At 45.2% G+C, this 26,322-nt stretch overlaps 3 protein-coding genes across 6 annotated transcripts; 2 read left to right on the top strand and 1 right to left on the bottom strand.

The window, feature by feature from the left end:
• Positions 1-21: 21 nt before the first annotated feature.
• Positions 22-26,243, bottom strand: LOC147126810 (endosome/lysosome-associated apoptosis and autophagy regulator family member 2-like). Of its 3 annotated transcripts, none has more exons than XM_086022193.1 (25): positions 21,244-26,243; positions 20,889-21,024; positions 18,463-18,534; positions 8,162-8,371; positions 7,182-7,302; positions 6,878-7,067; positions 6,177-6,324; positions 6,023-6,112; positions 5,846-5,951; positions 5,613-5,762; positions 4,823-4,911; positions 4,573-4,753; positions 4,000-4,128; positions 3,784-3,874; positions 3,588-3,690; positions 3,382-3,519; positions 2,990-3,262; positions 2,737-2,910; positions 2,414-2,618; positions 2,238-2,334; positions 2,061-2,162; positions 933-1,059; positions 655-833; positions 432-594; positions 22-285 (listed from the first exon to the last, which is right to left on the bottom strand). In XM_086022193.1, the coding sequence occupies exons 4-25, from the start codon at positions 8,270-8,272 to the stop codon at positions 214-216; spliced, it is 3,039 nt and encodes a 1,012-aa protein (XP_085878319.1). In that variant the 5' UTR covers positions 8,273-8,371; positions 18,463-18,534; positions 20,889-21,024; positions 21,244-26,243; the 3' UTR covers positions 22-213. The 3 variants fall into 3 exon arrangements, with proteins under 3 accessions (XP_085878319.1, XP_085878321.1, XP_085878320.1); XM_086022195.1 differs by lacking the exon at positions 8,162-8,371 and adding an exon at positions 16,722-16,853; XM_086022194.1 differs by lacking the exon at positions 8,162-8,371.
• Positions 8,681-12,030, top strand: klhl42 (kelch-like family, member 42). 2 transcript variants are annotated; one of them, XM_086022203.1, is made up of 3 exons: positions 8,681-9,838; positions 10,670-10,863; positions 11,040-12,030. In XM_086022203.1, exons 1-3 carry the CDS (start codon positions 8,979-8,981, stop codon positions 11,489-11,491), a joined length of 1,506 nt encoding a protein of 501 aa, XP_085878329.1. In that variant the 5' UTR covers positions 8,681-8,978; the 3' UTR covers positions 11,492-12,030. The 2 variants fall into 2 exon arrangements, with proteins under 2 accessions (XP_085878329.1, XP_085878330.1); XM_086022204.1 differs by having other exon boundaries at positions 11,043-12,030.
• On the top strand, positions 12,781-23,303 carry nrip2 (nuclear receptor interacting protein 2). The gene is made up of 6 exons (XM_086022207.1): positions 12,781-13,427; positions 18,625-18,888; positions 20,252-20,334; positions 20,945-21,039; positions 21,118-21,170; positions 21,253-23,303. Exons 1-6 carry the CDS (start codon positions 13,272-13,274, stop codon positions 21,346-21,348), a joined length of 747 nt encoding a protein of 248 aa, XP_085878333.1. The 5' UTR covers positions 12,781-13,271; the 3' UTR covers positions 21,349-23,303.
• Positions 26,244-26,322: the final 79 nt, after the last annotated feature.

Genomic DNA, 26,322 nt, shown 5'->3' on the forward strand with positions numbered 1-26,322 from the left:
ATAAAATGCAAATCACTGAAAAACAGTCATAAAGGACTTTATTAAACTTTAATAAACAACACTGATATAAATACATGACTCTCAAAAGAAACCCAAATAAAAATGTACCCAAAAAATACAAAGAGGTCCGTTTTTTCATCCCGTCACAATTGATACTCGAGGCGCAGTAAACCGCTGACTTGAGCGTTTCTTGCTTAAGTGATTCCAGGACACCTATCCCAGTACCCAGCGGTCCGCCTGGGAGCTGTTGAGCTGCACAGATTCACTGCTGTCACCTCGTTCATGCTGAAAGACACAATTTGGGACATTATTGAAGTAGAAAATTTACATTAAATTAAAAAAAAAAAAATCTCTCTCTTGAAAGATATCCCTTGACCCGAAAAGTTTGAGAACCCCTGACTTTTAGGATCCAAAAATGGGCGCGCACACACCTTGTTGGCGATGGCGCGGAGCTTCCCCAGCAGGGAGGGTTTGCGGGGGCAGACGGCGTCGTCATCGGGGTCGTCTCCCTCTTCCAGGCCGCAGCTGTCGGCGGCGGGCAGCTCGCACTCCTTGTTAGCCGTCATCACCAGACGAGAGTACTTGTACTCCAGCCTGTCGCAAGTAAAAACCACGTCACGTGATGTCATACGTAGTCAAAAGATGAGGACGAACCTCTTGTTCTTTTTCCAGAAATAGCAGGTGAGGCCGACGAGCAGCACGGCCAAAAACGCTCCGCCGCCCACGCCCAACTTCAGCCACAAGGCGACCGACTCGCAAGGGGCGGAGCTTCTGGGAGGCAGCGGGACGCCTTGGCTGCACAGCTTGGGCTCGTTCCACAAGTAAAACGTTTCCTGGAGACGCAGCAGGATGATGAAGGGAACGCGGCCACACGTCGGGATGTCCCCGCGATGAATGCGTGTGCGTGCGTGCGTGCGTGCGTGGCGGCTTACCTGGACGCCACCCTTGCAGGCGCCGTCCAGCTGGTGGTAGTCGTCGTGCGTGCAAAGCGGGCAGGCACTGGCGCTCTCCCACAGGAAGTGGAAGGCGCAGCCGTCACACGTTCCCGCAGGACAGGAGCTAGAAAACCAAAAAGACACATTGACTCCCAACTTAATTGGCAGGCTTGCTTTGTTTTCATCAAACTGCATTTTGCATGTCAGATTTTTGTATTTCTTTTGACTTTGTGTTATTTCTGAATATTCATGTTGTGATTATTTCAACAATTGTATTTTTTTTCTTCAAATGTTCAATATTTGTGTATTTTTCCCTAATATGTTTTAAAATATTTTGTCCAATATTTATTGTCTAATATGTCGTAATATTTTTGTACTTCTGAGCCATTGCCGTAATACTTGTGTATATTACAAAAAAATATATATACCTACATACACATATATATAACATTTTTAATTCGTACAGTATTTTAATATTTCTTCCTAATATTTCGGGGAGTTTTTTTCCCAATCTTAGTTTTTTTTCCCCAAAAATATTTTTCAAATATCTAATATCCTAATCTATTTTCAAATATTTTATGAAACATAATTCAAATATTTTTGTCTAATATTTTGAAATATTTTTGTAACTATATTATATGGATATTTGATTTTTTTCTCATTATTTGTCTATTTTGCATATAATTTAATATTTCATCCCAAAACTTTGATATTTTAGAGCATCACTTATGCATTTTCTAATAATTTTGTTACGATATTTCATTCAATTAGTATTTTTATCTTTCCAAAATATATATTTTTTCCATTCAAAATTTTATTTATTATTTTCCTGTTTTGTTTTGGGGGTTTTTTGTAATTTTTTTTTTCACAACTTTATCAAAAACCTTGATATTTTCAAAATAATTTGGCTCTTGCGTACCTAATGTTTGGACTCGTACCATATCCCGTTAGGAAATCCCTGACATAGTTCTTTTTGCAGTATCATAACAATACTGATAGCTGTGATAATTCTGTTGATTATAACGATGATTTAACATTTCCATACTTTTTTTTTTTAAAAATCTCTCCGCAGCAGCTTCGCCATATTTCCGCCATCCCTTTCGACACTCGACGTCATTGACTGACCTGGGCACAGAGAGCTCTCCGCGTTGGGATTTTTTGGGATTACAGCGAACCACGATGACCGAACTACGGCCTTGATCGCACGAAGATGTCACCTGCGTCGACCTGAAATGAAAATTAAATGAATAAACACGTCAGGTGGACAGAAAAACAGAAAAAGTCTGTCCTCTAATTGTCCACCTGTAGAAGAAGTTAATATCAGGAATATTGTTGGCGCTTTCCGGGAAGAGCTCGGCGTTAGCGCTCACGCCGTCGAGGAAGCGCTCCACCGTTGCTCCTGCGGGGGGCGCCAAAAACAACACTGACAGCCAGCTGAGCAAAACGCAGCCGCCCCGCCCGTTAAACAGCCGACGCACCGAGAAACCTGTCGGCCAGGCTGACGGACTGCGAGGAAATGGGCGTCCGGAAGCCGCGCCCGTCGGCCGGGATGATGGTGGACTGGCAGATGAAGCCGTCCGCGGCGTTAGCTAGCTGCGCGGCGCCGTTGTCGCCCCGCTCGTCTTTGCTGAACATGCCGCCGAAGTCGGTCAGGTTGTTCCTGCACACTGCTGCTCTCCCGCCCTGTCCACCACATGTAGCTTTTATTTTCATATTGACTTTTGTTTTTTCAAATTCAGTTTTAATTTGTTTTCAGAGCTGTTTTTTTTTTTTAAGTTTGTGTACTCATATTGTTGCACACCTGGTGCCCGCACAGGCTGATGTTGAAAAGGTGAAGGTACTTGGTGCCCTTGGTGGTGAAGCTGGGGTCAAGGGTCAGCGAGGCCACGTCGCTCAGCGCTCCAAAATTGTAGCGCAGCGTGCGGTTGTCGCGCAGGTGTGAGAAGGAGCAGTCGCTATAGCAACGGGAATGCTCCTGGTAAACAACGTATGTGTTTTATTTATTTTTCAAATGTTTTTTTTTTTTTTTTTTCCCAAATCAATCAATCACCCACCTGGTTGCTGACGCTGCCGGGCCCGCACGGCACGCACGCTTCGCGGCCGTAGGTGTGGCGTCCCGCCAGGTGAGTGCCGGGCGGGCACTCCTTGCAGCGGTTGCTCTCGGCGTGGATGTAGAAGCCCGGCGGGCACGGCACGCACGAGGAGCCGGCCCGCTGGGAGTCGTCGGGCACCAGGGCGCACGCCCGGCAGCCCGAGGCCACGCCCTCCAGCACGTTGCTCACGTGGATGGAGAAGAGCTTCGCGTTGTCGCCCACGTAGCGACGCACCTGCGCCAATGGGACGCTTCATTATTCACAATGATATTGACACCCCAAAAATTTGACTGCGTCTCTGATTATTACGATTTTTAATGTTTTTTTTTTTTTGGTTTTTTTTTCAAACTTACATCCAGAGCGCGACTGGTCCTCTGGAAGGCCCACGTGAAGGTGACGGAGTCGTTCCTGCTCATGCTGTGCGAATACGACTGGCGGCCTTTGCTGCCCTCCCACGACTCCACCACGGTGGTGCTCTTGCTGTGCACGTCCTGCGGGGGGCGCCACAAGCCAATCAGCCTCACCGCCCTTCTCTCTCTGCCAGGCCATCGGCGCTCACCATCATGAAGTACAACTCGCAGTCTCCGCTGCACGCCGTCTCAAACTCGAAGGTGATCCGACCCACCTCGCCGCCGCTCATGCCCGACAGCGACGCTGGCACCCTGCATGCCAAAAAAAAAAAACAACAACAACAAAAAAAACATTCACGCGGCCACTCCCTTATGAACACTTTTGACCCTTTCAGCCTTCCTTACTTAAAGCCCAGAACGTGCAGGCTGAGGATAAGGTAGTCGTTGTCCGACGATCCGGTTCCGCTGCGGACGTGGTCGCCCGCTACTTCCCAACCTGAATGTCAACACGCACACTTCACGTTTGGATTTGGATTGGCTTTATCGAAGCTAATCAAATGTCTCATGCTCGACGTATTAGGCGCAGGAAGCTAACGGGAAGTCGCGTTAGCAAATTCGTACCGTTCATGCCGTCGCATTTGGAATTCCCCACGTTGAAGCAGGAAGTCTTCATGTTGGGGGGCAGGACGTTCCACCATCTGTACTCGTAGCCCAGAACCGGCTCTGTGCCTGAGGGGCATGGCGTGCATGCTACACGCACACACAAAAATGTCAGGAGTAGCCAAGCTGGGGGCTTATCAGGGGTGGGGCATTGCGATTTCCTAGGAACGGTGTAGAGGTGATCTTTTAAAAATGTAAACGCTTACAGATATGTATCAAAATAAAAACGTTGTATATTGATATTCATTTTGTTCCTACCTTGTTAAATCATCAATCAACAACAGATTGCGCAATTCGGATGCTACCATGCGCTGTCATTTATAGCTGAACCTAACCATTCATAAATATTAGATTATGATTTTTTTTCTTTTTTTACGATGATAACCCGATGCACTAGAGGAAAAAAAAAACCAAGGCCAGATTCGGAATCTGCGACGCCACTCGACATCGGCTTGCCTCGTGTCATGACTGCTTCTTCAGGACCAACCAGTCCGGACACATGCCGGGGCCGAGATAACATAGTGCGCCTGTTACCGTAGGTGCCGTCCGAGCGGGTTCCGGGCGGGCACGGCGAGCAGGTGGAGTCGTTGCTGTTGTAGAAGCCCGGGTTGCACGGCGGGCACGGCTTCCTGGGCTCCGAGGCGGGCAGCGCCGCGGCGCCGCTAGCGTTCTCGGCGCAGATCTTGGGCTGGACCCAGCGGTACACCGCCTGCGTCTGTGCTCACAGTTGATGCATTATGTTGATGTTGCAGACAGACTAGTGTGTGTGTGTGTGTCTGCTGACCTTTCCTTCGCTGTCACAAGGCGTGTGGATCTGGAAATAGTCCTTGTCACCACACGGCGGCCTCACCTTGCACTCGGCCCAACCCTCCACTGAAACGCAGGCACGAAACCACGACGGCATCAAAACGACACACTTATAATTAGCTTAAATCTGCTTTCAATTGGAACACACGGCAAAAATGGAACCGTTTATTTGCTGGCAAGCCATGATTCAGCACATGTGCATCTTACGCTACGGTTAGGGGTGTGACGATTAATCGAAAATCGATTCGCCCCGATAAGTCGATTCGATTAATCAAAATGACACATTTATAATGAGCTTAATCTGCTTTTAATTGGAACACACGGCGGAAATGGAACCGTTTATTTGCTGGCAAGCCATGATTCAGCACATGTGCATTTTATGCTACAGTTAGGGATGTAACGATTAATCGAAAATCAATTCGCCGCAATTAATTGATTGGATTAATCGAGTTGATTAAATTCATCTAGAAAATGATGTCTGTTAGCAATTTTTGAAAAATGGAATCGAATCGAAAATCGGGAACTGAAAATCGAAAATCAAATTGAATCAGGGCTTGAGTGAATCATTACATATCTAGCTACAGTTCATTTCAAAATGGAATATATAAATTTTTCCCCCGAACGCTTACCTGAAGTCATCGCTGTTTTTGCTGTATGTACATTTGTTGTCTATTTTATTTGTAATCAATTGGCAACAAAAAATAAAATAAATCAAAGATTTTTCAAACTCGCTTCACTTCCCGAAACAAATGTGCGCGCGTACGTACGTGAGTAGTGGTTATCGGGGCAGGCGGTGCAAGACGTGGCGCTCTTGCCGGAGAAGGTGTTGCTGGGACACGGCCGGCAGGAGGACGAGCCGGCGCTGGCGCTGAACCAGCCGGGTCGGCAGGGAAAGCACTCGGACGTGTAGGCCACGCCTTTTGCCGACAACCGAAAAGAACCGGGAGCAAAATGAGCGTCCGGATGGGACATCGGCCACTTTCAGAGGGAGGGGTGTGACCTTCGATTTTGATGTCCTTGAGCAGGACGGGTTTGACCATCTTGACGCCCACCAGGATGCCCGTCGTTCTCCAGTACAGGATGTTGGTGCCGGCCCACAGGTTGATCTGCAACGCAACTTCCGATTAGTCACACGGACTGCGTATGTGTGCGCCGTTTGTCTTTGTGTGGCACTGACCGCGTGCGTCCCCCATTCTCCATTTCCGGTGACCTTGATCCACTTCTGCTCATCACTCTGGCTCATCTCCTGGCACTGCTCGTTCTGCACCTGAACACAAAGGCGTCACGGCCCGAAAAACGGCCCAACGCGCGGGCGGCGACGGTTTTCTCACGTAGAACTCAAAGAAGATGTTGTTGTCGGGGTACTGGTAGGTAAAGGTGACGGAGCCCTGCTTCTCCAGGTGGACCACGTACACCAGCGACACGGTGCACTCGTCCCGGTTGGACTCCAGGTACACGCCCTGCGGCGTCCACGTCGAGCTGCGCCAAAAGGACGATTACAAAATTGGCATAATCGTAAAAAAAGATTACGATTAATTTGTTTACATATGGAAATGATACATTTGTACATTTTATAAAAGCAATATAATAATAATAATATAATAAGTAATTTTATACATTTTGTTTTGGTCCAAAAGCAACTTACTTTACATTACATTTGTCTTTGTTTTTTTACGTTTAAATCTTTTCTTGTTTTGCAGCAAAAATAAATGATCGTTTGAGTGATCGTGATTTCAATTATTACCAAAATAATGACGATTAACTCATTCACAGCCAGACATTTTCAGATCCTCTTTCACCCGAACGTTTGAAAAAATATGAATAAATTCCTGTGATTGAATGACTGGACTGTGAAAAAACGAATAAATACGTCAATGGCAGTGAATGAGTTCATAAAAATCATAATCAAGCAGGCCTATTTCATACACTTTTTTTCCCCTCCCCTACATTCGTCCTATCATACCATTCTTTCCTGACATAAGTCGACTATATATTCTTTATCGCTGATTGTGGAAACGTAAACATGACGTACTTGCTACAGGCCTGGAAGTCGCCGTTGGGCGGCCTGGCGTTGAGGAAGCTGGCGATGCTGATGAATCCGGTGGGGAGGGCGTCCCACTGATCGAAGCGCAGCCCGCTGCCCAGCGAGTAGGAGCCGGCCGCGCACGGCGTACACGACTGCGTGGACATCTCCAGGAACTTTCCGGCCGAGCAGGAGAAACCTGAATGGAGACGGATGAAAATTAAAAATAAAAAAAACACACTAAAATAAAATAAGCCCAGGAAAGACCATATGAAATATTGATGCGGGTGAACCCTAGTGGTGCTATACTCACTGCAGTCCGTCCCCCTGCTGGGGGGCGGGAGGCCCGAGCAGGTGCCCGGATTGAGCGGGATGGCCACCCTCCAGCGTGACCCCATGGTGTCGCACTCAGTGTACTGGTAGTAATAGTCCATCTGCACAAACAACGCACACATTAGCGTTAGCAACATCCCCATTAGGTTGCTAGCGGCAATCACTAATGGACAGCGGTGGGGCCAAAGTGGCATCGGTGACCCTGATCGCCGCGGCAACCAATGCCACTAATGGGACGGAAATGGAAAGAGTAGCGGGTCAGGCTACATGCTTGTGATGCGTGTTTTCGCCCGAGGAGCGGCTTACTCAAATATGAGATATGGTACATCCACAAGGCTATTTATAATAACACCACAGCGATGCTCAAGCATGCCTGAAACCGATAAGGAGCCGAGGAAAAAGACAAACAGCTAGCTCGTGTGATGTGTCGGTCTCCCGGGTGACTCATGCCGGTCGCCATGGTGACTGATGAGCGGACGAGAGGAGGGAGAGAGATTGAAAAGGGGGCAGGCTATAAAACAAAAAGAGGCAGTCATAACAACTGAAGCTGAGAGGAAGAAGGCAGCATGAGTAAAAAAAAAAAAACGGCATTATATTACACTAATGGTGAAGATAGCTGGCTAGCTTAGCATAAGCTTGGCTAGGGAAAGGGCCCTTTAATGGCAACACATTTCATATGGAGCGGAGGATGATATCAAAGCTTCAATGTGCAATAAAACTACTTTGCTAACATGTTATGCATAACAATTTGGGTATACTATAATTCATCACTGTTATTATATATATCACATCGTCTAGAATGTTTTTGCAGCACAATTATTTAAATAAAATATTAGAAAGAGGACCACGGTATCAATTAACACTGACGGCCGCTTTTGAGCGTCAACCAGGAAGTTGGTTGAAATATGAAACAGTATTATTCAAAGTATTGCATAAATATAATCGATAGTGCGCGCTAACCTCATCGCATGGCGGTAGCGTCGTTTCGGCGCAGGTTACCCTGCGAGCGGCGATAATAACGAGCACCAGCAGGCAGCGGGGGGACCAGGAGGCCCGCGCCGGTTCCCACATCCTCAACTCGGATTATTAACAGCGGACGGCTCGCTGCCTGGAGCCGGAGAGTCGAGAATGTCCGGGCGTGTGGCGCCCAAGTCATTGATGCGCCGCTGTCTGTCCGTCAAACAACAGCATACACACCAACGTCAAGCCACACGGAATGCATAAATGACATGTACGGCTTTCAAATTAAAAGATAAATCCAGAGGGAACGCATAATGTCATTTCCTGGTTTCAAATTAAAAGACCATCGGAGAGAACATTTTACAACCTGTCACAAATGACGATAAGTATTAAGGGGTTCTTCCAAATCAGGTTTTACAAACCTGTTCGACTCGTTATTTATCATGAAAGAAGCAGAGAGTTATAGAAAAAAATAACTCGCCAATCAAGTCAAACTGGACGAGGCGCTGTGCTGTTGCGCTCAGGGGCCGCAAGGTGGCGGCAGCACACAGCAGTTACACAATAGAGCTACAACGAAGACGTGCGCTCGGAACCAAAACAATCCCAAAGTTGGCAGCGAAGGCTGACAAAATGAGACGCAATTCACCACTGTCGCTTTTGGGAGCAATTTACGTCACTTTACTACAACTTTAATGATCTGGGGAGTCAATTAACAACGGCCTCACGCGGAGTGTTGAAGCGCGCCTGTTTGTGCTTGGTGCCTGTGTCGTTAGCAGGTTAGCTTCCATGGCTACAGAAAGTTGCTCGATGACGACCTATGGGCCGAACATGGCCATATTTGGAGCGCTCCACACCGGTGAGATGTAAACAAAACCAATTTCAGTCGGCCTGCTGGAAACGCACTCTTTTCGACATGTCGTCGGAGCAGAACATCGCCATCGTGATGGAGGACAAAACGTACGAGGTGAACAAGAGGAAGCTGATCGAGAAGAGCGACTACTTCCGTGCGCTGTACAGCTCGGGGATGAGGGAGTCCACGGAGGACTCCGTGCAGCTGCAGGGCCTCAGCGTCCCCGGCCTGGAGCTGGTCCTGGAGTTCATCAACACCTCCAAGGTGGAGATCGCCAATGAGACCCTTGAGGACCTGATCGAGACCGCCTCCTTCCTGCAGGTCACCTCCATCCTCAAGCTCCTGACGGCGGAGATCCGGCTGGACAACTGCGTGGAGCTCTACAGCCTCTCTAAAGTCTACGGAACCCACGAGCTGCGCGGCGCCTGCCTCAAATTCATGAGCTGCTACTACCACCCCATGATGAGGCGACCCGAGTTCTGCAGCCTGCCACCCGCCGTCAGGGAGCAAGCAAGGGAGATGCGGATGAGGGGCGCCGACACCCTGGTGGCCATGGGGGACTTCAGCAGCCTGTGCCTGGACGTGCCGGACCAGGACGAACCTTGGTCCATGCTGAGGTACGGCGAAGCCGAACAGCGCTGGAAGCCCCTGGCCAACAACCTGCCGGCGGACATGATCAACGTGAGAGGCTACGGTTCGGCCGTGCTGGACAACTACCTCTTCGTCGTCGGAGGCTACCGAGCCAGCAGCCACGAGATCTCGGCCGCGCACTGCTACAACCCCTGCAGGAATGAGTGGACGCAGGTGGCGCCACTCAACCAGAAGAGGTATCGTCAACAATCATGAAGCGGTTTTGGCAGACAGTCGAACCATTCCTTTAAAAAGAGCCTACAAGCTCCGTCAAACTAAACATGAAAAAAACCTGTGTATTTAAAACAACCACATAGCTTTGCCATAGATAAGTGTGTTAAGCTTAATGCTAACAAAAAATGCAAAACGCTATAGACAGGATAACAAATAGCGTCAGTGTCACAGCGTTATAACCCTTTAAGCAACGGCTATTCAAACACAAAAATGGAGCAATAGGTGGACAGATAATATAGCAATGCTCACATGCATATATTATTTATCCTCTGTGAAGAACAGCTAGTTTTACTGTAGCTTACGGAGAAGCTGTGACCACCTTATACTACCCCGAGAAGCACAATGTCCGTTGAATTGAAGCAAAACATGGAATAAACAACTTACATTTCTGTTGTACAATATTAGAGTGCTATATTTTTAAAATTGTGAAACACCTCACAATTTTTTTTTGGGGGGGGGTGAGGTTGGAATGGATTAATGGCATTTTAATGAGGAAAGGTGATGAGTGTCTTGGGTTAAGTAGAAGTACTGATTAAAAGGTACTGACTCAGAAATGTACTTCAGTTCAAAAGTACAAATGAATGAAAAGACCACACATTAGCCACAATTCTCTACTTACATCTTGAGGTTAAAAAAAAAAAGTAAACGGCACTGCTTTGTTTTTAAATGCAGGGGCGAAAAGTAAAAAGTTGTCGGCACTATAAACACACAAGTACAGCCTGTCACAATACTAATCTGTGCTTTCACTTTTGACACCTGACAAAGTGGAACTGACTACTTTTGCTGTTTTCCAGATCCAACTTCAAGCTTCTGGCCGTGCAAGGGAAGCTGTACGCCGTGGGGGGCCAGAGTCTGGGCACGGTGGAGTGCTACAGCCCGGAGAACGACTTCTGGACCAGCGTGTCGTCCATGCCTGACCCGCTGGCTGAGTTCTCAGCCTGCGAGTGCCAGGGAATGATCTACGTCATGGGGGGATACACGACCAGAGGTGGGCACAAGGGCTGAAACCGCAAAAGTCCCGTTTCCACCCAATCAAGCTACTTCGCTTATTTCTTGCGCTAGGTTGCAATATCTAAATTGAGAAATTCTGACATCATCAGAGTTTAAAATCACGTTGGGATGGGCCAACAACTCGGATTTGGCGGTGACGTTTGTGTCTCCCAGCAGTGCGGAACACCAACCTCCTGCGCTACTGCCCCGTGGCCGACACGTGGACGGCGTTCCGCCCGTGCGCGGTGCACGTGCGCAAGCAGCAGATGCTGTCGGTGGAGGACACCATCTACCTGGTGGGCGGCTACACGCACAAACTGGAGAACGCCCGGCGCTGGCCCAGCGAGACGGAGGACGTGCTGACCGTGCAGTCGTACAACGTCACCACCGGCGAGTGGCTGCAGCTCAAGGAGAACACGTCCAAGTCGGGCCTCAACCTGACGTGCGCGCTGCACAACGACGGCATCTACATCATGAGCCGCGACGTCGGGCTGTCCACCAGCATGGAGCACCGCGTCTTCCTCAAGTATAACATTTTCAACGACGCCTGGGAAGGCTTCCGCCGCCTGCGGGCGTTCGGACAGAACATGCTGCTCTGCTCGCTTTACCTCCCCAACGTGCTCTGATGGAACCTCGGAGACAAGACTGCGGAGTTGCTTGTTTTAAACACACCTCCTACAAAATTGAGGCCAAATTGAGCCGACTTGCACTTTGTATTTCACACTCCAGACCAACAGGGGGCGGGCTATGAGCAAAGCGCTGGGAACTTTGCTAGCATACGTTGATGTTGAAAATCATGTTAGCGGTCCAAAAACACCCAATAGTTAAAGTCAAAATGGTTGTTATTGTTGCAATGCTATAAATATTCACTACGAACCTTAAAAAGCATTCCCATGATGGAAAAAAAAAAAAAGTTGAAATTGCGTGACATTCAATTGCACACGTGCCTTTTCCATTACCAACTTAATCCTCCCAATAAAAAAAGCACTAAATGACCATACTGCTGTTTTTGTTGCTAAAAGCAGACTTATTTGTTGTTTGAATAAAGGTGCTTTTCACTCCCAAATAAGTGAATACATGAAACATTTGGGGGTGAATGCTTTAAATGTCTGATTTAAGCTTGTTTGACACTTTCATGAGACAATAAAGTTGATGTTCAGGGCTCTGTTCGTTGTCAAGTCAACCAGATTTTTCCATTTAAATGGCACTCCCAACATTCTCATATAAGGCACTATATGCACCTAAGATATTATATGAATAGAATGAAGTTGTTAAGTTGGATCGAAAAATAAGCTTCGGATGGATAGAAAAGCGTGTAGTGGACAAGTGGCCAACAGAGGGCGACAGATACCATCCAGAAATCCAACCTAAATCACGTTCACAGAGACACCAGAACTGCATCTAAAAATCTGTGCAATCCAGTTTCTGTCAGTAAAAAAAAAAAATTTAGGAGTGGGAAGCCCGTTTCCACTTGTTAGAAAAATACAAATACTGGCAGAAAAAGGCTTCCAACTACTGGAGTAAAGCAAACAAATGTAAATAAAAATAACGGGCTTCCCGTCACTATTTTTAAACGAACAGAAATCGGCTTCCGTAAAAATCTATCCAAACTGATATAAATAATAGAAAATGTATTTTGAGACAAATTGGACAATGACCAAATACCTACAGTGCAGGAAGGTGACCAACAGAGGGTGACAAACCAAAAATCGACCTAAATTCACCTTCATGAGCACTCAACGACTTCTGTTTACAATCCAACCAGACTGATGTCATTATTCAAAATGCAGCTCAGTGTCAGCACAGATTAATTTGACGAGAGAAATGCAGACAAACTGCCCACAGAGGGCGCCAAACACCACTAAGAAATCCAAAACAATTTAACCTTCACAATGACAAGAATTCCTGTTCAAATTCCGCACCAGATTGATGTCATTACTAAAGACCAAATCCTCGTGTTAACACAGACATTTCATTCTGTGTTTACTGGTGTGAAAGGGACCCAGTGTGACATGTTGGAAACAATCGTTGCTGCACGATTGATCGGCTCAGGCTGTGTGGGGTCATACCGCCAGAGCGGAAGCGCAGGGGCTATTCACCAAGCATCCAGCAAGCATCCACCAGGACGCCAGATACAAGTGAGCAAACGTTCGCTCTTCATCGGGGTCTGACAAGGGGAGGGAGGGGGAGGAGGGTCGAGGGAAGAGAGAAAGCAAGCGAGCGAGGGAGGAGAATCCACTCGGAAGGAAGCATAGACGGGAAAACACGCAGGAGGATGCTCGACCAAACCAGACCATCATCCAGGAGAAACACAAGAAATCAACACTGTTCTCCTTGAAGATCCACATTCCTACATCTCTGTTGTCTTTTTTCGGGGTTGGAGGGTGGATTCCAATTTTTAAGACCATGAGTGAGGCCAAAAAAGGTGAGCTGGCCATCCGAGATAAAGCCATCCTGCACCAGCAGCGTCGTCTCAAGCAGGCCACTCAGTTCACACACAAGGACTCGGCTGACCTGCTGCCCCTGGACGGTCTCAAGAGACTGGGGACGTCTAAAGACCTGGTAAGTGAGCACACCCTGAAGGACATCAATATTGAACTACTTTACATGTCACTGGTGCCTCTACATGGTTGTTTAAGAGCAGCAAGTAGCAGTCAATGGAAAACCTCACAGTCAATTTTCCAGTCATGGAAAACCTCACTTATCATACTTAAACCAACACTAATGTCACTACTACTAGCATAAATGTATATAGCGCCTTTCAAGGGACCCAAGGATGCCTAACAATAACTCATGATGGTAATTAAAAGTCCACCTGCTGATAGCCGGCCAGCCTGGCAGTAAATGGCAGTCAGGTGACGCTCCTTGTGGATTGGATGCTAAACTCAAATTGGAAGCTAATTTTAAAGCTAATGTTGGGGCCAAGGTCTGGTGCTAACATTGGTCTTTCTTAGCGCCAATGTTGTAAGCTAATTTTGGAAGAGAATATTGGTGGTGACGTTGAAGCTAACATAGGAAGATAAATAGAATCTAACGTTGCAGGAATCAGTTTTACTTAGCTCCAACATTTATGGTAATGTTGGACACTAACTTCAAATGTTAACATTGAAGATTAACACTGGAAGTTAAAATCGGAAGCTAATATTGGAGGCATCATTGGTTGGAAGCTAATGTTGAAGCTAATGTTTGAGCTATTGTCAGAAGCTAACTTCAGTTTTCTTTAACTCTGACATTAGAGGTTACCCTGAAAGCTAACATCAAAATCTAATGTTGGAGGTAACATTTCAAGCTAATGTTAGAGGTAAGGTCGAACCTAACAAGCTAACTTCAAAATCCAACTCTGGAGGCACTGTTGGCTGGAAGTGTAAGTTGGAGCTAATGTCAGAAGCTAAGCTCTGACAGTAGAGTTAACTTCAGAAGCTAATGCTGGAGGTCACCTGGGAAGCTAACTGTGATAGCTTAACTTAGAGGCATGGCTGAAGCTAGCGTTAGATGTAACATTGTTGTTGATATTGAAAGCAAATGTTAGTAACATTGGAAGCTAGCGTTCATTAATTCTAACGTTCAAACTAACCTTGGAGGTAGCACTGGAAGCTAACATGTAGTTGTAGAAATGGTAAAGTTGGCAAACTATAATTTCATCACCTTTTTGTTTGAAAATGTCTTTAAAAATTCCTTAGTGTATTAACATCCTCTATTTAGGCATGCTCTTGCTGGGTGACAAACAGATGAAAAATAATCAATGTGATTCATTTTAAAACTTCCAGATGTATGTACAACGATGGCTGGCTAAAAGCTAACGGAATAGCTGGGATTATTTTCCTGCATGTCTTGTTGCTAGCTGGAATTGTGGAGCACATAACCAATAAATAGAAAAAATACCAGTCACTAAAAAAGGACGCCCCCCCCCACTACCATTTAACCACATTGCTGCGTTACATTTTCATCAACCTTTTCATTACAAATATCATAAAAACGAAATAGTGCAGCGCATTAGCATGATCTATTTTCCAAATCTTTCTAGCTAAGCCTAACAGAATTGAAGAGGTTATTTTTTCTGTGTGGGGTGTAAACCCAATAAAAAGGAAATTAAGTCACTGGGAAAGGAAATTTAAAATACCATGAATCTGGCTTTGAATGGCTAAAACTTGATTAGCTTTGAGGAGCTTAACACGCTAGTCATTCATTAGCTGTCCGCGCTCCAACCGCTAGATCAGGCACCCGGTCTGCCTCTCATGATAAAACCAATTATCTGGAATGACACTCGTCTCGGCGCTGATGGGGGAAAAAAATACAATCCGTCAAGCGTGGCGTTGACGACTTGAGGCGGCGGGAGTGGAAATTGTCCATCAGACGAGAGCCTGGGTCGCTATTTAGCCACTTGAAAAACTCATTAAATGACAAGAAAGAAGGTTCTGCAAGGATTCCAATTATTCATAAGGATGTGTGCAAGCTTACATCTATCGCATCTATTTCTTTCATCTTGTTCACATTTTTAGCATTTTCCCTCTGGATGAAACGTAGCAAAATAGCATGCTAAGTAGGGTGTTTAAAGACACGGATCTGGACAGTGTGCAGCGTGTTGATTGGTGAACATAGAAGGGTCAATTCCTGATCGGCAAAACCACGAAAAACAAACATGATGCCAATGAGCTAAAAGTTAGCTGTTGAGCCTGTAGCTTGCTGTCGACGAGCTAGCAGTTAGCTTTTGACAAGTGGATAGCCGCTACTTAGCTGCTAGTTTAGTTGAGCTAATCACCAGCGAGGAGTTGGCTATCAGGGATTAGCTAAAAGCTATTTGCCAGATGTTAACGATTAATTAGCAGTTGCAAGTTGGTTGTTAGCTGATGTGTAGCTTTTGACAAAAGACTAGCTAGTATTTACAAGTTTGTCATGGTTCACTGGGTAATAGACCCTATTTGCTCGTTGGCAGCTTGTTTTTAGCTACCAATTAACAAAAAAAAAAACAACAACCACACATTTATTTGATTTTAAAATAAGCCTTTAAAATGTGGAAAAAGTGAAGCATTGTTAATACTTTCCGGAAGCACTCTATATGAATACATAAATATTCACGTCATAGTTGGCAGCTAAATAGCATCCTACACTCACAATTACTTGAGAAAGGCATCAACAATCCACCGCCGGCGTTTCCACTCTGATGTGTAATTCAGCAGTGTTGGTTACGCAACCTTTGTTTTTGTGCTCTTTCGCCTGAGGTGCTGAGCAGATAGCATCAGCGAGCATGTATAAAAAAAAAAAAAAGAAAAAGGCCACATTCTAAAGCAAAGTAAACGTCGTCTTGAGACTGGGTCACGGAGGACCTGTGCTCCTTCATTATGCAATCATGTGTGCATTAAATGAAAAGAAAAAAGCACAGACGCGTGGGAATTGTGTGTTTGGGAAGTCAACATCTGAGTCCAGTGACCAATCCAGGATATACCCCGGTCCCCGTTCGCCTAGTCATCTGGGCTAGACTCGATTTCAACCAGCCACATAAATGAAGCGCTGTAGAAAATGTAGGCACTAGTCGATGTGTTTTTGCTCCACAAATTCTGCCTAGCAACAAGCTTTACAGGTTGTAAGAAATGAAAATAAGGGACCGCCACCACCATCTCTGGCAATTTATCCCCTCGGTTCGGATACATGCACACAGAAACTAAAACGTTTAAAATACAACTACGAGCGAAACTGGAATATTGTCACTCAACCCTGCTCTACAAAATCAGACGGCAACTATAGCTTCGCTCTGGGCAGCACCCGACTCAGTGGTGAGTTGAATAGGGCACTCTACATTTAATGGCCAAACAGGGAACCATTACGTATTTTACAGAACGGGTGGCAATGGCTACTTACAGGGCAACCTGCTGAATTGAAGGGAACGTTGTGGCCAGAAGATGTGCTGCGCGCGGGCAGATGGTGCAGAGTTGACTTAATCCTGCAGCAGGTGTTTTATATTCCTCTCCAAATGTGAGTTTTTCCCCCCCCCTATCAGGCAGCAGCAGAAAAGAACAGCACTTCAAAGTCAAGCACACTCACAGGAAACCTTGTTCCCCCAAAATAAAGACAGCTTAAATGTACCCTGCATTGTTATTATTATTATTAGCCACAAGACAATTAGCTGTGTTAAGCATCAGTGCATGTGTGTGTTGTGTGGGAAGACGGGCGGCTAAAAATAGTCGACTTAAACAACCCCAACAACGGTGAAGTACAAAACGAGCCGACAGCAAGATACAAGCTAACAACTTGTCAACATTTAAGTACAGCATCAGCAAACAACTAAGTCAATAGCTAAACAACTGCTATCAACCACAAACTAGTCAACAGTTAGCAACAGGCTAGTCAACAGCTAAGTGCAGTATCAGCTACCTCCTTGTCAATAGCTAAATAACGGCTATCCACTTGTCGAAGGTTAACCGCTAAGTATTCAATGCATTGCAATCGGTTACCAATTTGTCAAAAGCCAACAAATAACTACCCCGACAGCTAGCTACAAGCTAACAACCAGTCACAGCTACTGTAAGTGTAATATTAGCAAAGACTTGTCAAAAGCGAACTGCTCACCAGCCGAGCAGCTGGCAAGTAGTCAAAGGTCGCGTTCAGTAATAACTAATGACTGATCAATCAATCGACTGGTTAGCGGCTAATAGCAACCATTCACTCGCTAAAAGATAAATAGCAGCTCGCGACTGGTCATATTTTCTTTTGAGGTGTTTCCTCTGTGCAGGGAAGCAGACCGTTGGGATAAATTCAATTTATGAACACAATTGAATCTGGAGCTCCATCGTCGTCTGGTTGTGCTCCGGGGGCGGGGGCTGCACCCCTGGCACAAATCACGTTAGGAAGCAAGCGGCTAGCAGGCGGGTCCGTAGTGTCGCCACTTTATTAGGTACAATGCACAACGGTGAAAAATGTGCGGTATTCATTTAATAGCAATCGGTAGGCGGCAGATGTAAGGCCGCCATCGGGAGCCTCCTGCTCGGTGCCACGGGGAGTCCCAAAGAGGTTGTTCCAAAGACCACACGTCTGAAAGCTGATGCAAATCAGTAATTAGCTGCCACGCCGATTAGCCTCGAAACACACTAACAGAACACTGTGTTCATAGGACATTTCAAGTACAGTTTTATCATTTACTTTACTACTTCTTATCCAGAGTACTAACGAGTACTTAGCGGTTAACCAGTTGCTCGTGGGTTGTTAGCTGGTTCTCCAATAACGTTTTGACCAGAGAGCAGTGACTATTTACATTCTATGAGGCGCACTTGGGCCGCTTGAAAGGCGCTATATAAACGCAAGTTAGCATGAATTATTTTTGTTATTCTGAGAAGTGTCTAGTAAGCAAGCAATTAGCAGGTGGCAGTCTGGAACTAGCTGGCGCATTTGCCAGATGCTACTGGTTCCGGTTTGTTTAGGCCAGTTAGTTAGCGATTAGCTTAAGTAGCCAATTCGATTTGACCGGGCGGGAAAAAAAATGATTAAAGGATTTGACAATGACCTCAAATGTGGAGAGTAAAGGAGTCAAAATGAAGTGATGAAGAGAGCCTTTTGGCTTTCTGGTGCTCAGCCAAGCAGACAATGTACTCTCTCTAAATCTTACCGGCACACGGCTGCCAAATGCGACTCCCTGGTGTAACGACGGCGTGGAGCTGAGCTTCTTCCCAGATGGACGCTGAAAGGCAATAAGAGACACGGCCAGACATGAGAAGACTTCATTACATCCATGACAGCATCACACTGATACGCTGTCGCATTTCCATAGCAACCGCACAGCATCGTGCAGCGCCGCCTCCTGGAGGGCAACATCACGCGGCTGCGGGGCGAGGCCAGGGAACCCGCCGGCCACGTCCGCTCGCCGCTGGCCGACAACGGCGGTAAGGATGGGCCGGCGGACGGCCAGGACGACAGCGCCGACGACTCCTCGGCCGAGGAGAGCGACAAGAGTCTACAATCGGACGACGACGACAGTGGCGACGCGGGGGCTTCCGAACCGACACGCCTCGCGGCTCTGCTCGTTCACTGCAAGGTATCCAAATCAAAAAGCAGCACTGATTTTTTTTAAATTAATAAGTAAAAGTTAGCTTTGGTGTCACTCTGACTTGGAATATCCATCACTGAAAGGACCCACAGATATTATCAAAACATCCCTAGAATGGCTGACTACCTGTGTCGGTTTCTGGCATGACTTCCTGACTTTCTTTTTTTTTTTTTGTGGGTTTACTCATGATAGACACACCTACCAAATTTCAAAGTGCTATGTGAAACTGGATATGGGCTGAATTTTTCAAACAATATTAAGGACAGAGACTGCCTGGAAAGGACCCCTAAAATGGCTGCTTCATCAGGGCTTCTTGAAGCTTTTTTGTGAGTCTACTCAAGATTGACATGCCTACCAAATTTCATGTTCCTAAGTGAAACTGGTTTTGAGGGCTGAATTAAAAAAGTAAATCCTGGTCTTCTGTCTTGGAAGGATTCCTGGAAATTACAACAAAAATGACCACTTCAAAAGAAAATGGCAGGCTTAGTATGTCTTTCTGGTCATGGCTTCTTGAGACTTTTTTTGTGGGCCTACTAAAGATAGTCAAGCCTACCAAATTCTGGGTTCCTAAGTGAAACTGGTTTTGGGGGCTGAATTTTCAGGATCTGTGCTTGGGCCCAAATGATAAAAATCCATCCAAAAATAATCTATACAATATCACTTTGATCACCCAAATGAAATATTTGTGCAACCTTTCTGCAATATTCAGCAGTTTTCTTTGCACTTTGCTAACGCGCACCATTGCTAAGTGCTCTAGCTGCATGCTTACTTATCCGGCATCTATTTTTAAACTTCACAGCGAGAAACGAGTGAGAGATTTTAGCACCGAGACAAAACAAAAAAAGCGTTTGTGGTGTTGCTGATAAGCTACTCTGCTTCTGTGGACAAAAGGAAGTAGGCTCAGCTTGAGCACTTCAAAACAATGGAGAAAAAAAAAAAGCTCACCTTTTTTCCAAGGGAAAAATAACTCGAGGGGCTTGAGTGGACCAACTATTGATTTATTTTAAAAAAATGCCAGAAAAACAACACCTTCAAACCAAGATGGACGACAAACTGTGCTCTGGGGGCCCAAGATTTTCCGACTTTGTTAAAGCCCTAAAAAGGTGATTTATTTGCTATGAAATAATAAGAATTAAAGCTACTGAGTGGGTGACCTCTGACCTAATGGGCCTTGTTAATATTTGATGACGCATGAATGAAGAGTCAATCATGGCTTCATGTTTAACTCCATTCATTATGGATAATTAACCAGCAATTTATTTTTGATGTCAAAGTTTTACAAGTCAGCACAAAGGTGGCATCCATTTTGCGTTTTGACAATAACATACTGCATTTTCTGCCCTCCCTACAGTGCTGTGAGAGTGAAGTGAAGGTTTCTGTAAACACCAACAGCGTACACAACCACATCTCTGCACCTTGCTGCCAAAGGCTCGGGTAAGAACATCAACGCACAAGCGTCTTATTTCGTCTTCAACTAATCACTTCATGTGGCTGTAAAGGTCCAATTTAAACATGAAGCTTCATACTACAGTGATACGCATTCAAACACATCACTATGACACGATAGAAGCACTAAGAAAAAGAAAAGGCATCATAAAAAAACATTCATTGCCAGACATTGTCAGACGCTCTATTACCCTAATGTCTGAAAAAAATGTGAAAAAAATATAAATAAGTTTCTATGATTGAATGGCTGGACTGTGAAAAGACGAGTAAATTCGTCAAAGGCAGTGAATGAGTTAAAAAATAAATGAATAAATTAAATTAAAAAAGAGAGATCCTGTTCCACTCCAGGCCTGAAGGTGGCAGCAATTGCGCACCAAAGAGTTTGCCGAACAGATTTTTTCATAATTCATCATTACTACTATTATCATTTAATCAGAACGTATACATTTTGTAATAATAATCTTATAGTAATACTTTATTTAATAACACTTTACGAATATGTTTAAGTTATGTATATGTTCTTCGTTACAGTGTTTTTTTACCTGTTGTAGTTGTGATCCACTTCGACCTTTGTGATGACGTTTTCGCGTTTCCACAGCCTCTCGGCGACCAGCCGGGACCGAAGCGGCTCGGTGAGCGGCCTCAATCTTCAGCTGGGCTCAAGGACGATCCAGTGCTCTGCTTTGGTCCAAGGTACCGACAATAAAAACATTCCAAAACATACACTTTTGTTGAAGATCTTCAAACCCCTGTGCATGTTTTACCTCTCAGAGGACGAGACGTGCGAGCTGAGCCTCGGCCTTCACACTCTGCTCCAACTCAAAGTAAGATTACGCTTCAACAAATACAAATAAACAGAAAAAGAGGACGATACAGATGAAATATGCTCATACTTGCCTTTTGCAGTGCTGCCTGGACCTGAACCGCCGGGTCTTGAAGCTAGGGGGCGCTGAGGAGCTTCCCTTCCTGAGTGACGAAAAACCCGACAGTGCAGAGGTGTGAGCGCCCCCCTGCTGCCGCGCTCGCATCTCGGTCGTCATCGCGGTGGTTTGGGAACCACTCGGGCCCTCGGACCGCAAGCGTTTCACGCCATCAGAGCCCGGATGAGCGTTAGCCGCCGAAGAAATTAGCCTCGTTGGTTGAGCCCATGTGTGTTAACTGGCGCTTTTCTGTCAAATGATTTGAGGTATAAAAGGTACACGAATCACTTGTTCAAGATAACAATTCAAATTGGGTTTTGTCCTTGTCTAAATGTTGACGCGAAGCTAAATATCAACTGTTAGCTTAGCCTAGTCTAGCTTAGCATAAGACCAGGAAAACATACTCCCAGTGAGTAAAAATGTTAATCAGCTGAGCTTCCTGTCAATTCAACAATTCAACATTTCAGTAGCAGTAGGCTATGCTAAGCTAACGACTGCCACTTTAGCGTGTGCACACGCTCATGCGGGAAGCGGCTGCGCTCACCAAGAGTTCAAGCGTTTCGTCCTCCCTCTACCTCCACGACACACAAGGACAGAAGAATTTGAAATAGCGATTAGCGGCTGAGCTATAAGCCAGCCGCGCACTTAGCGATCTCATCCTTCCATATTTATCATTGATATAAATCAAGAGAATTCGGGCTCGTACTTTTAATGTCCTCGCATTTTTTATTAATTCACATTTTGCATGTTAACATTTCCAAATTAACGGAGGCATTTTACAAATGGACCTAATCCTTCCACATCCAACTCATTCAGGAATATCCATAACTATATTATCACATTCCCAAATTTCTTTTAAAATTCCCAAATGTGTTGCTCAGTCCCAACATTTTCCAGTTTTTGCAAAGCAATTCCATATTTTCCTTGAAAACTTCCCAAATCAATAATGACATGACAAGTTTTCCAACATTCTGAAATTTTCAAACGAGTCAACATTGTACAAATTCTTATTCATTGCAACAATTCAATTAACCATGGGTTATCACACTTGGTGTGCGGCTGGCTTTAGCAATTCCGCCTGCTAAAAATAGCCTGTCACACATTTATATCCGGGTCACACTCGGAAATATGAAAACATTCCATGTGCGTGGCGTCGTGGCATTCCGCATGCATGTTTGTGTACTCGTCTGATGGCGTGAACCCCGGCCGGGAGTGTGTGTGTTTTTTTCCCGCTCACACAGAGAAAAAAAAAAAAAAAGAAAAAAAAGCCGAGCGGGTACAAACAAGCTGCCAAACAAGCTGCCTTCCTACCCCGCCTTTGTCACATCTTCACAAGCTTTGCAACTTTTTGGGATCATTTTGTGCATTTTAGCACCTTTTGAGACCTCTCGACGTTTGCCTGTCGGAAATAGAGTGCCACCTGCCTTTATCGTTTTATATTTAAGAAAAAACTAAATTAGCACGTTAGGATCCTGCAAATCACAGATGTACGGATACATAAAAAAATCATGTAAATAAACTAGAATTTAAAAAAAATCCCCACCAAATAAAAAAAAAACCCACCAAATTTGAAAATTGCGGCAAAGTGAATTTTCATTTAGTGAAAAAAAAGGAAACTCTTCTATAATATGGCTACCTAAATGTAGTTACCAGATAAGCTAACAGCTATCTTAGCTTCTTCACTAGTTTGTATTTTACCGATGCCCTCTGGCACCACGCTGCCTCTCACTGGTCATTCCAGGTACTACGCCACAATTCAGGTGTTGAACTGAACAAGGCTGAGATGTCCAAATGACGCACTTCGTCGACAGCCACTCGTTTTTCTGGCAGATAATTGTTGCACATCTGTGGTTGGCAGATAATCGGCGCAGCTGCTTGTTTTTTGTTTTTGTTTTTGTTTTACGTTCCGCCTTTCACGCTCCGTCAACCAGTGCCGTTACGATACGACAGAAGTTTATTTTTGGTGTTTCTCCTTGCTCGTCTTCTGTATAACAGTATTTTCTCTGGCTGACAAATAAAAGATATGTATTCTGGCTAGCTCTGTGCGTCTTTTTCCCTTTTAAAGGGCACACATGTTAAATATGTCATCTTATCTGCGCCCAAGCAGACAGCTGGTGGCTTGGCAAAGGTTACCTCTCACACTCCCTTGAACGGCAAAAAAAAAAAAGCTCAGAATGTGCGACGAAATAAGGACTCATGACCGAGGAAGCAAAACAAATTGTGGTTACCTCATTTTGCGACATGAGAGGCTCTTAAACACTTGAGGCAGCTCGCACAAATGAGCATTACTAATCCTCTTCAAATTGCTTGATTTAGGACAAACAATTCAGTTTTTGAGGGTTTTCCCATACTAGCCCCTGCCAGAATGTTTAGAAAATTCAGCTGCCGAAGCCTGTTAAACTTGGCAATGTGAAATATGGGAGACAGGTGGAATTCATGACTAGACCCACCAAAAAAAGCCAAGAGGCCGGGCCCAAAAATACACACAAAGTCTGCCATTTTGCTTTTAAGCAGCCGTTTTGGAGGTGATTTCTATGCATCTTTTGTTTTGGATTTTTTTTGGGGAAAAAAAAAAAAAAAAAAAAAAAATCAGCGCACAAAGTCAATTTGACTTAGCGACACAAAAATTGGTAGGTAGCTCGATAATGAGTAGACCCACAAAAAAGTCTCAAGATGCCATGCCCAAAAATATGCACAAAGTCTGCCATTTTGCTTTTAAGCAGCCATTTTGGAGGCGATAAGACAATTTGACTTAGCGACACAAAAATTGGTAGGCAGATCGATAATGAGTAGACGCACAAAAAAGTCTCAAGAGGCCATGCCAAAAATACACACAAAGTCTGCCATTTTGCTTTTAAGCAGCCATTTTGGAGGTGATTTCTAGGGATCTTGCGTTTTGGATTTTTTAGGGGGGGAAAAAAAAAATCAGCGCATGAAGACAATTTGACTTGGCGACACAAATATTGGTAGGCATATTGATAATGAGAAGACCCACAAAAAAGTCTCAAGAGGCCATGCCCAAAAATACGCCCAAAGTCTGCCATTTTGCTTTTAAGCAGCCATTTTGGAGGCGATAAGACAATTTGACTTAGCGACACAAAAATTGGTAGGCAGATCGATAATGAGTAGACGCACAAAAAAGTCTCAAGAGGCCATGCCAAAAATACACACAAAGTCTGCCATTTTGCTTTTAAGCAGCCATTTTGGAGGTGATTTCTAGGGATCTTGCATTTTGGATTTTTTTGGGGGGGAAAAAAAAAATCAGCGCATGAAGACAATTTGACTTGGCGACACAAATATTGGTAGGCATATTGATAATGAGAAGACCCACAAAAAAGTCTCAAGAGGCCATGCCCAAAAATACGCACAAAGTCTGCCATTTTGCTTTTAAGCAGCCATTTTGGAGGCGATAAGACAATTTGACTTAGCGACACAAAAATTGGTAGGCAGATCAATAATGAGTAGACCCACAAAAAAGCAATTGGCGCAAAGACACAGGATGTCTGCCATTTTGCTTTCAAGCAGCCATTTTGGAGGCGGTAAACAATTTGACTTGGCGAAACAAAAATTGGTAGGCAGATCGATAATGAGTAGACCCTCAAAAAAAGCAATTGGCGCAAAGACACAGGATGTCTGCCATTTTGCTTTTAAGCCTCCATTTTAGGATCCTCACAGATCCTTGTTCGTCGATTTCAAAGAAAATCCAGCCCCTGAAACCGGTTTGACTTAGCATCATAAATTTGGTAGCCATGTTTGTCATGATGAGTAGACTCACAAAAAAAGCCTCATCAAGCCATGCCCATGCTCCTTCAAAGTAGAGCTTGTCTGGAAGATTTTTTTCCAAATTGGCAACTCGCATACTAGACTGAGTAGTGTGAGTCATTGCATGTGGGCTGAGCAGGATGGTGAAGTTTGATGTCTAACCATAAAAAAAAGAGAAACTCAACTTTTATCTACTGGCTTTAATTAAACCGAAGAAGTGTCCGAAATGAGCCAGCACTGGGCTTCTTGTCCTTAATACCCCCTTGCTAGTTAAGTCTCTCCTCTTCGAATTGGGCAAATATCTTTAGTTTTTTCACGCCGGCGATAAGCCGAGCACAACAAGAAGGCGACGACGGAAGTACGAGTAGGCGTGCGAGAGAAAATCCCCGCTTCAATCAGCCGCCTCGCTTGCTCCCTCTCGCCTTGCCACATCCTGTTAGCGAGCTAGCGGTGACACCTGTGCGCACGCAAAAAAAAAAAAAAAAAAAAAAAAGATATCGCTTTCGCCTCTAAACCGCACACATATACACACACAAAATGATATAAGTGGAACGTTCTTCCCGTCGGCGACCCAATACTTTTGCAGCTAGCGTAGCTGAGCTCGTCTCTCCGCAGGGAAGCGAATATTGATCGGCTCGTCTGTAAGCGGGGCTTATGTAACGCTCCGCCGAGAGCGAGTGAGACCTGTGAGCCAGCCAGGCAACGAATACACGCTCTCTCGAATGTCTTATGTTGCCATATGTTAAATGTGGAAAGCCGAAAAAATATGTTTAAAAGGGCTAATATTGGGTGATGAAATCATCATTAATCAAGATTCCTGTAATATTCTCTGCGTTCATTTTTTTAATGAAACGATTGATCGTTTGCAGTGCTCATTTTTCAAACTCGTGCAATACTCCCTCAAATGATTTTGGGGTGTTTACATAAAGCAAAACCGCAAAAAGGTCTGCCTTGACAAAGCTAAGAATGCTCATTTTTTCGCCGACAACAGTCAAATGATAGTCTTGTTTTTGTGGGCTGAGGTGTCATGTGATGAAGTTCCCGAGGCGGGAGGCGCAGCTGCCTGTCACCGCCGATCGGATCAGGTTTACGTAACGAGCTCACCGGGCAAACGCCTTCCAAAGCCAGCAAGGATCGTCTTGCTACGCCCTTTGATTTGTATTCTTGACGCCGACTGAACGACCAAATCAATCGACTGTCAGGTCCCGGCCGTGGCGTTTAACGGGCGCCGTGTCGTGACATCGGCGCTCGAGTCGGCGCGTGACGAGCGCTGTTATTTTGTCGCCGTGCGTGA

Source organism: Filicampus tigris, chromosome 22 (genome assembly GCF_054856515.1).
Source record: "Filicampus tigris isolate MCC_2025a chromosome 22, RoL_Ftig_1.0, whole genome shotgun sequence".
NCBI classification, from domain to species: Eukaryota; Metazoa; Chordata; class Actinopteri; order Syngnathiformes; family Syngnathidae; genus Filicampus; species Filicampus tigris.

What these genes read in the sequence shown, in the direction of transcription:
- LOC147126810 (XM_086022193.1), bottom strand. Translation starts at nt 8,272, where the DNA reads ATGTGGGAACCGGCGCGGGCCTCCTGGTCCCCCCGCTGCCTGCTGGTG. An exon ending in CAGCAGGGGGACGGACTGCA is followed by an intron (nt 7,068 to 7,181) that starts GTGAGTATAGCA and finishes GTCTCCATTCAG; the next exon opens with GTTTCTCCTGCTCGGCCGGA. An exon ending in GCGAGTTGTACTTCATGATG is followed by an intron (nt 3,520 to 3,587) that starts GTGAGCGCCGAT and finishes CGCCCCCCGCAG; the next exon opens with GACGTGCACAGCAAGAGCAC.
- klhl42 (XM_086022203.1), top strand. Translation starts at nt 8,979, where the DNA reads ATGGGCCGAACATGGCCATATTTGGAGCGCTCCACACCGGTGAGATGT. An exon ending in GCGCCACTCAACCAGAAGAG is followed by an intron (nt 9,839 to 10,669) that starts GTATCGTCAACA and finishes GCTGTTTTCCAG; the next exon opens with ATCCAACTTCAAGCTTCTGG. An exon ending in GGGGGGATACACGACCAGAG is followed by an intron (nt 10,864 to 11,039) that starts GTGGGCACAAGG and finishes TGTGTCTCCCAG; the next exon opens with CAGTGCGGAACACCAACCTC.
- nrip2 (XM_086022207.1), top strand. Translation starts at nt 13,272, where the DNA reads ATGAGTGAGGCCAAAAAAGGTGAGCTGGCCATCCGAGATAAAGCCATC. An exon ending in TGGGGACGTCTAAAGACCTG is followed by an intron (nt 13,428 to 18,624) that starts GTAAGTGAGCAC and finishes GCATTTCCATAG; the next exon opens with CAACCGCACAGCATCGTGCA. An exon ending in CCTTGCTGCCAAAGGCTCGG is followed by an intron (nt 20,335 to 20,944) that starts GTAAGAACATCA and finishes GCGTTTCCACAG; the next exon opens with CCTCTCGGCGACCAGCCGGG.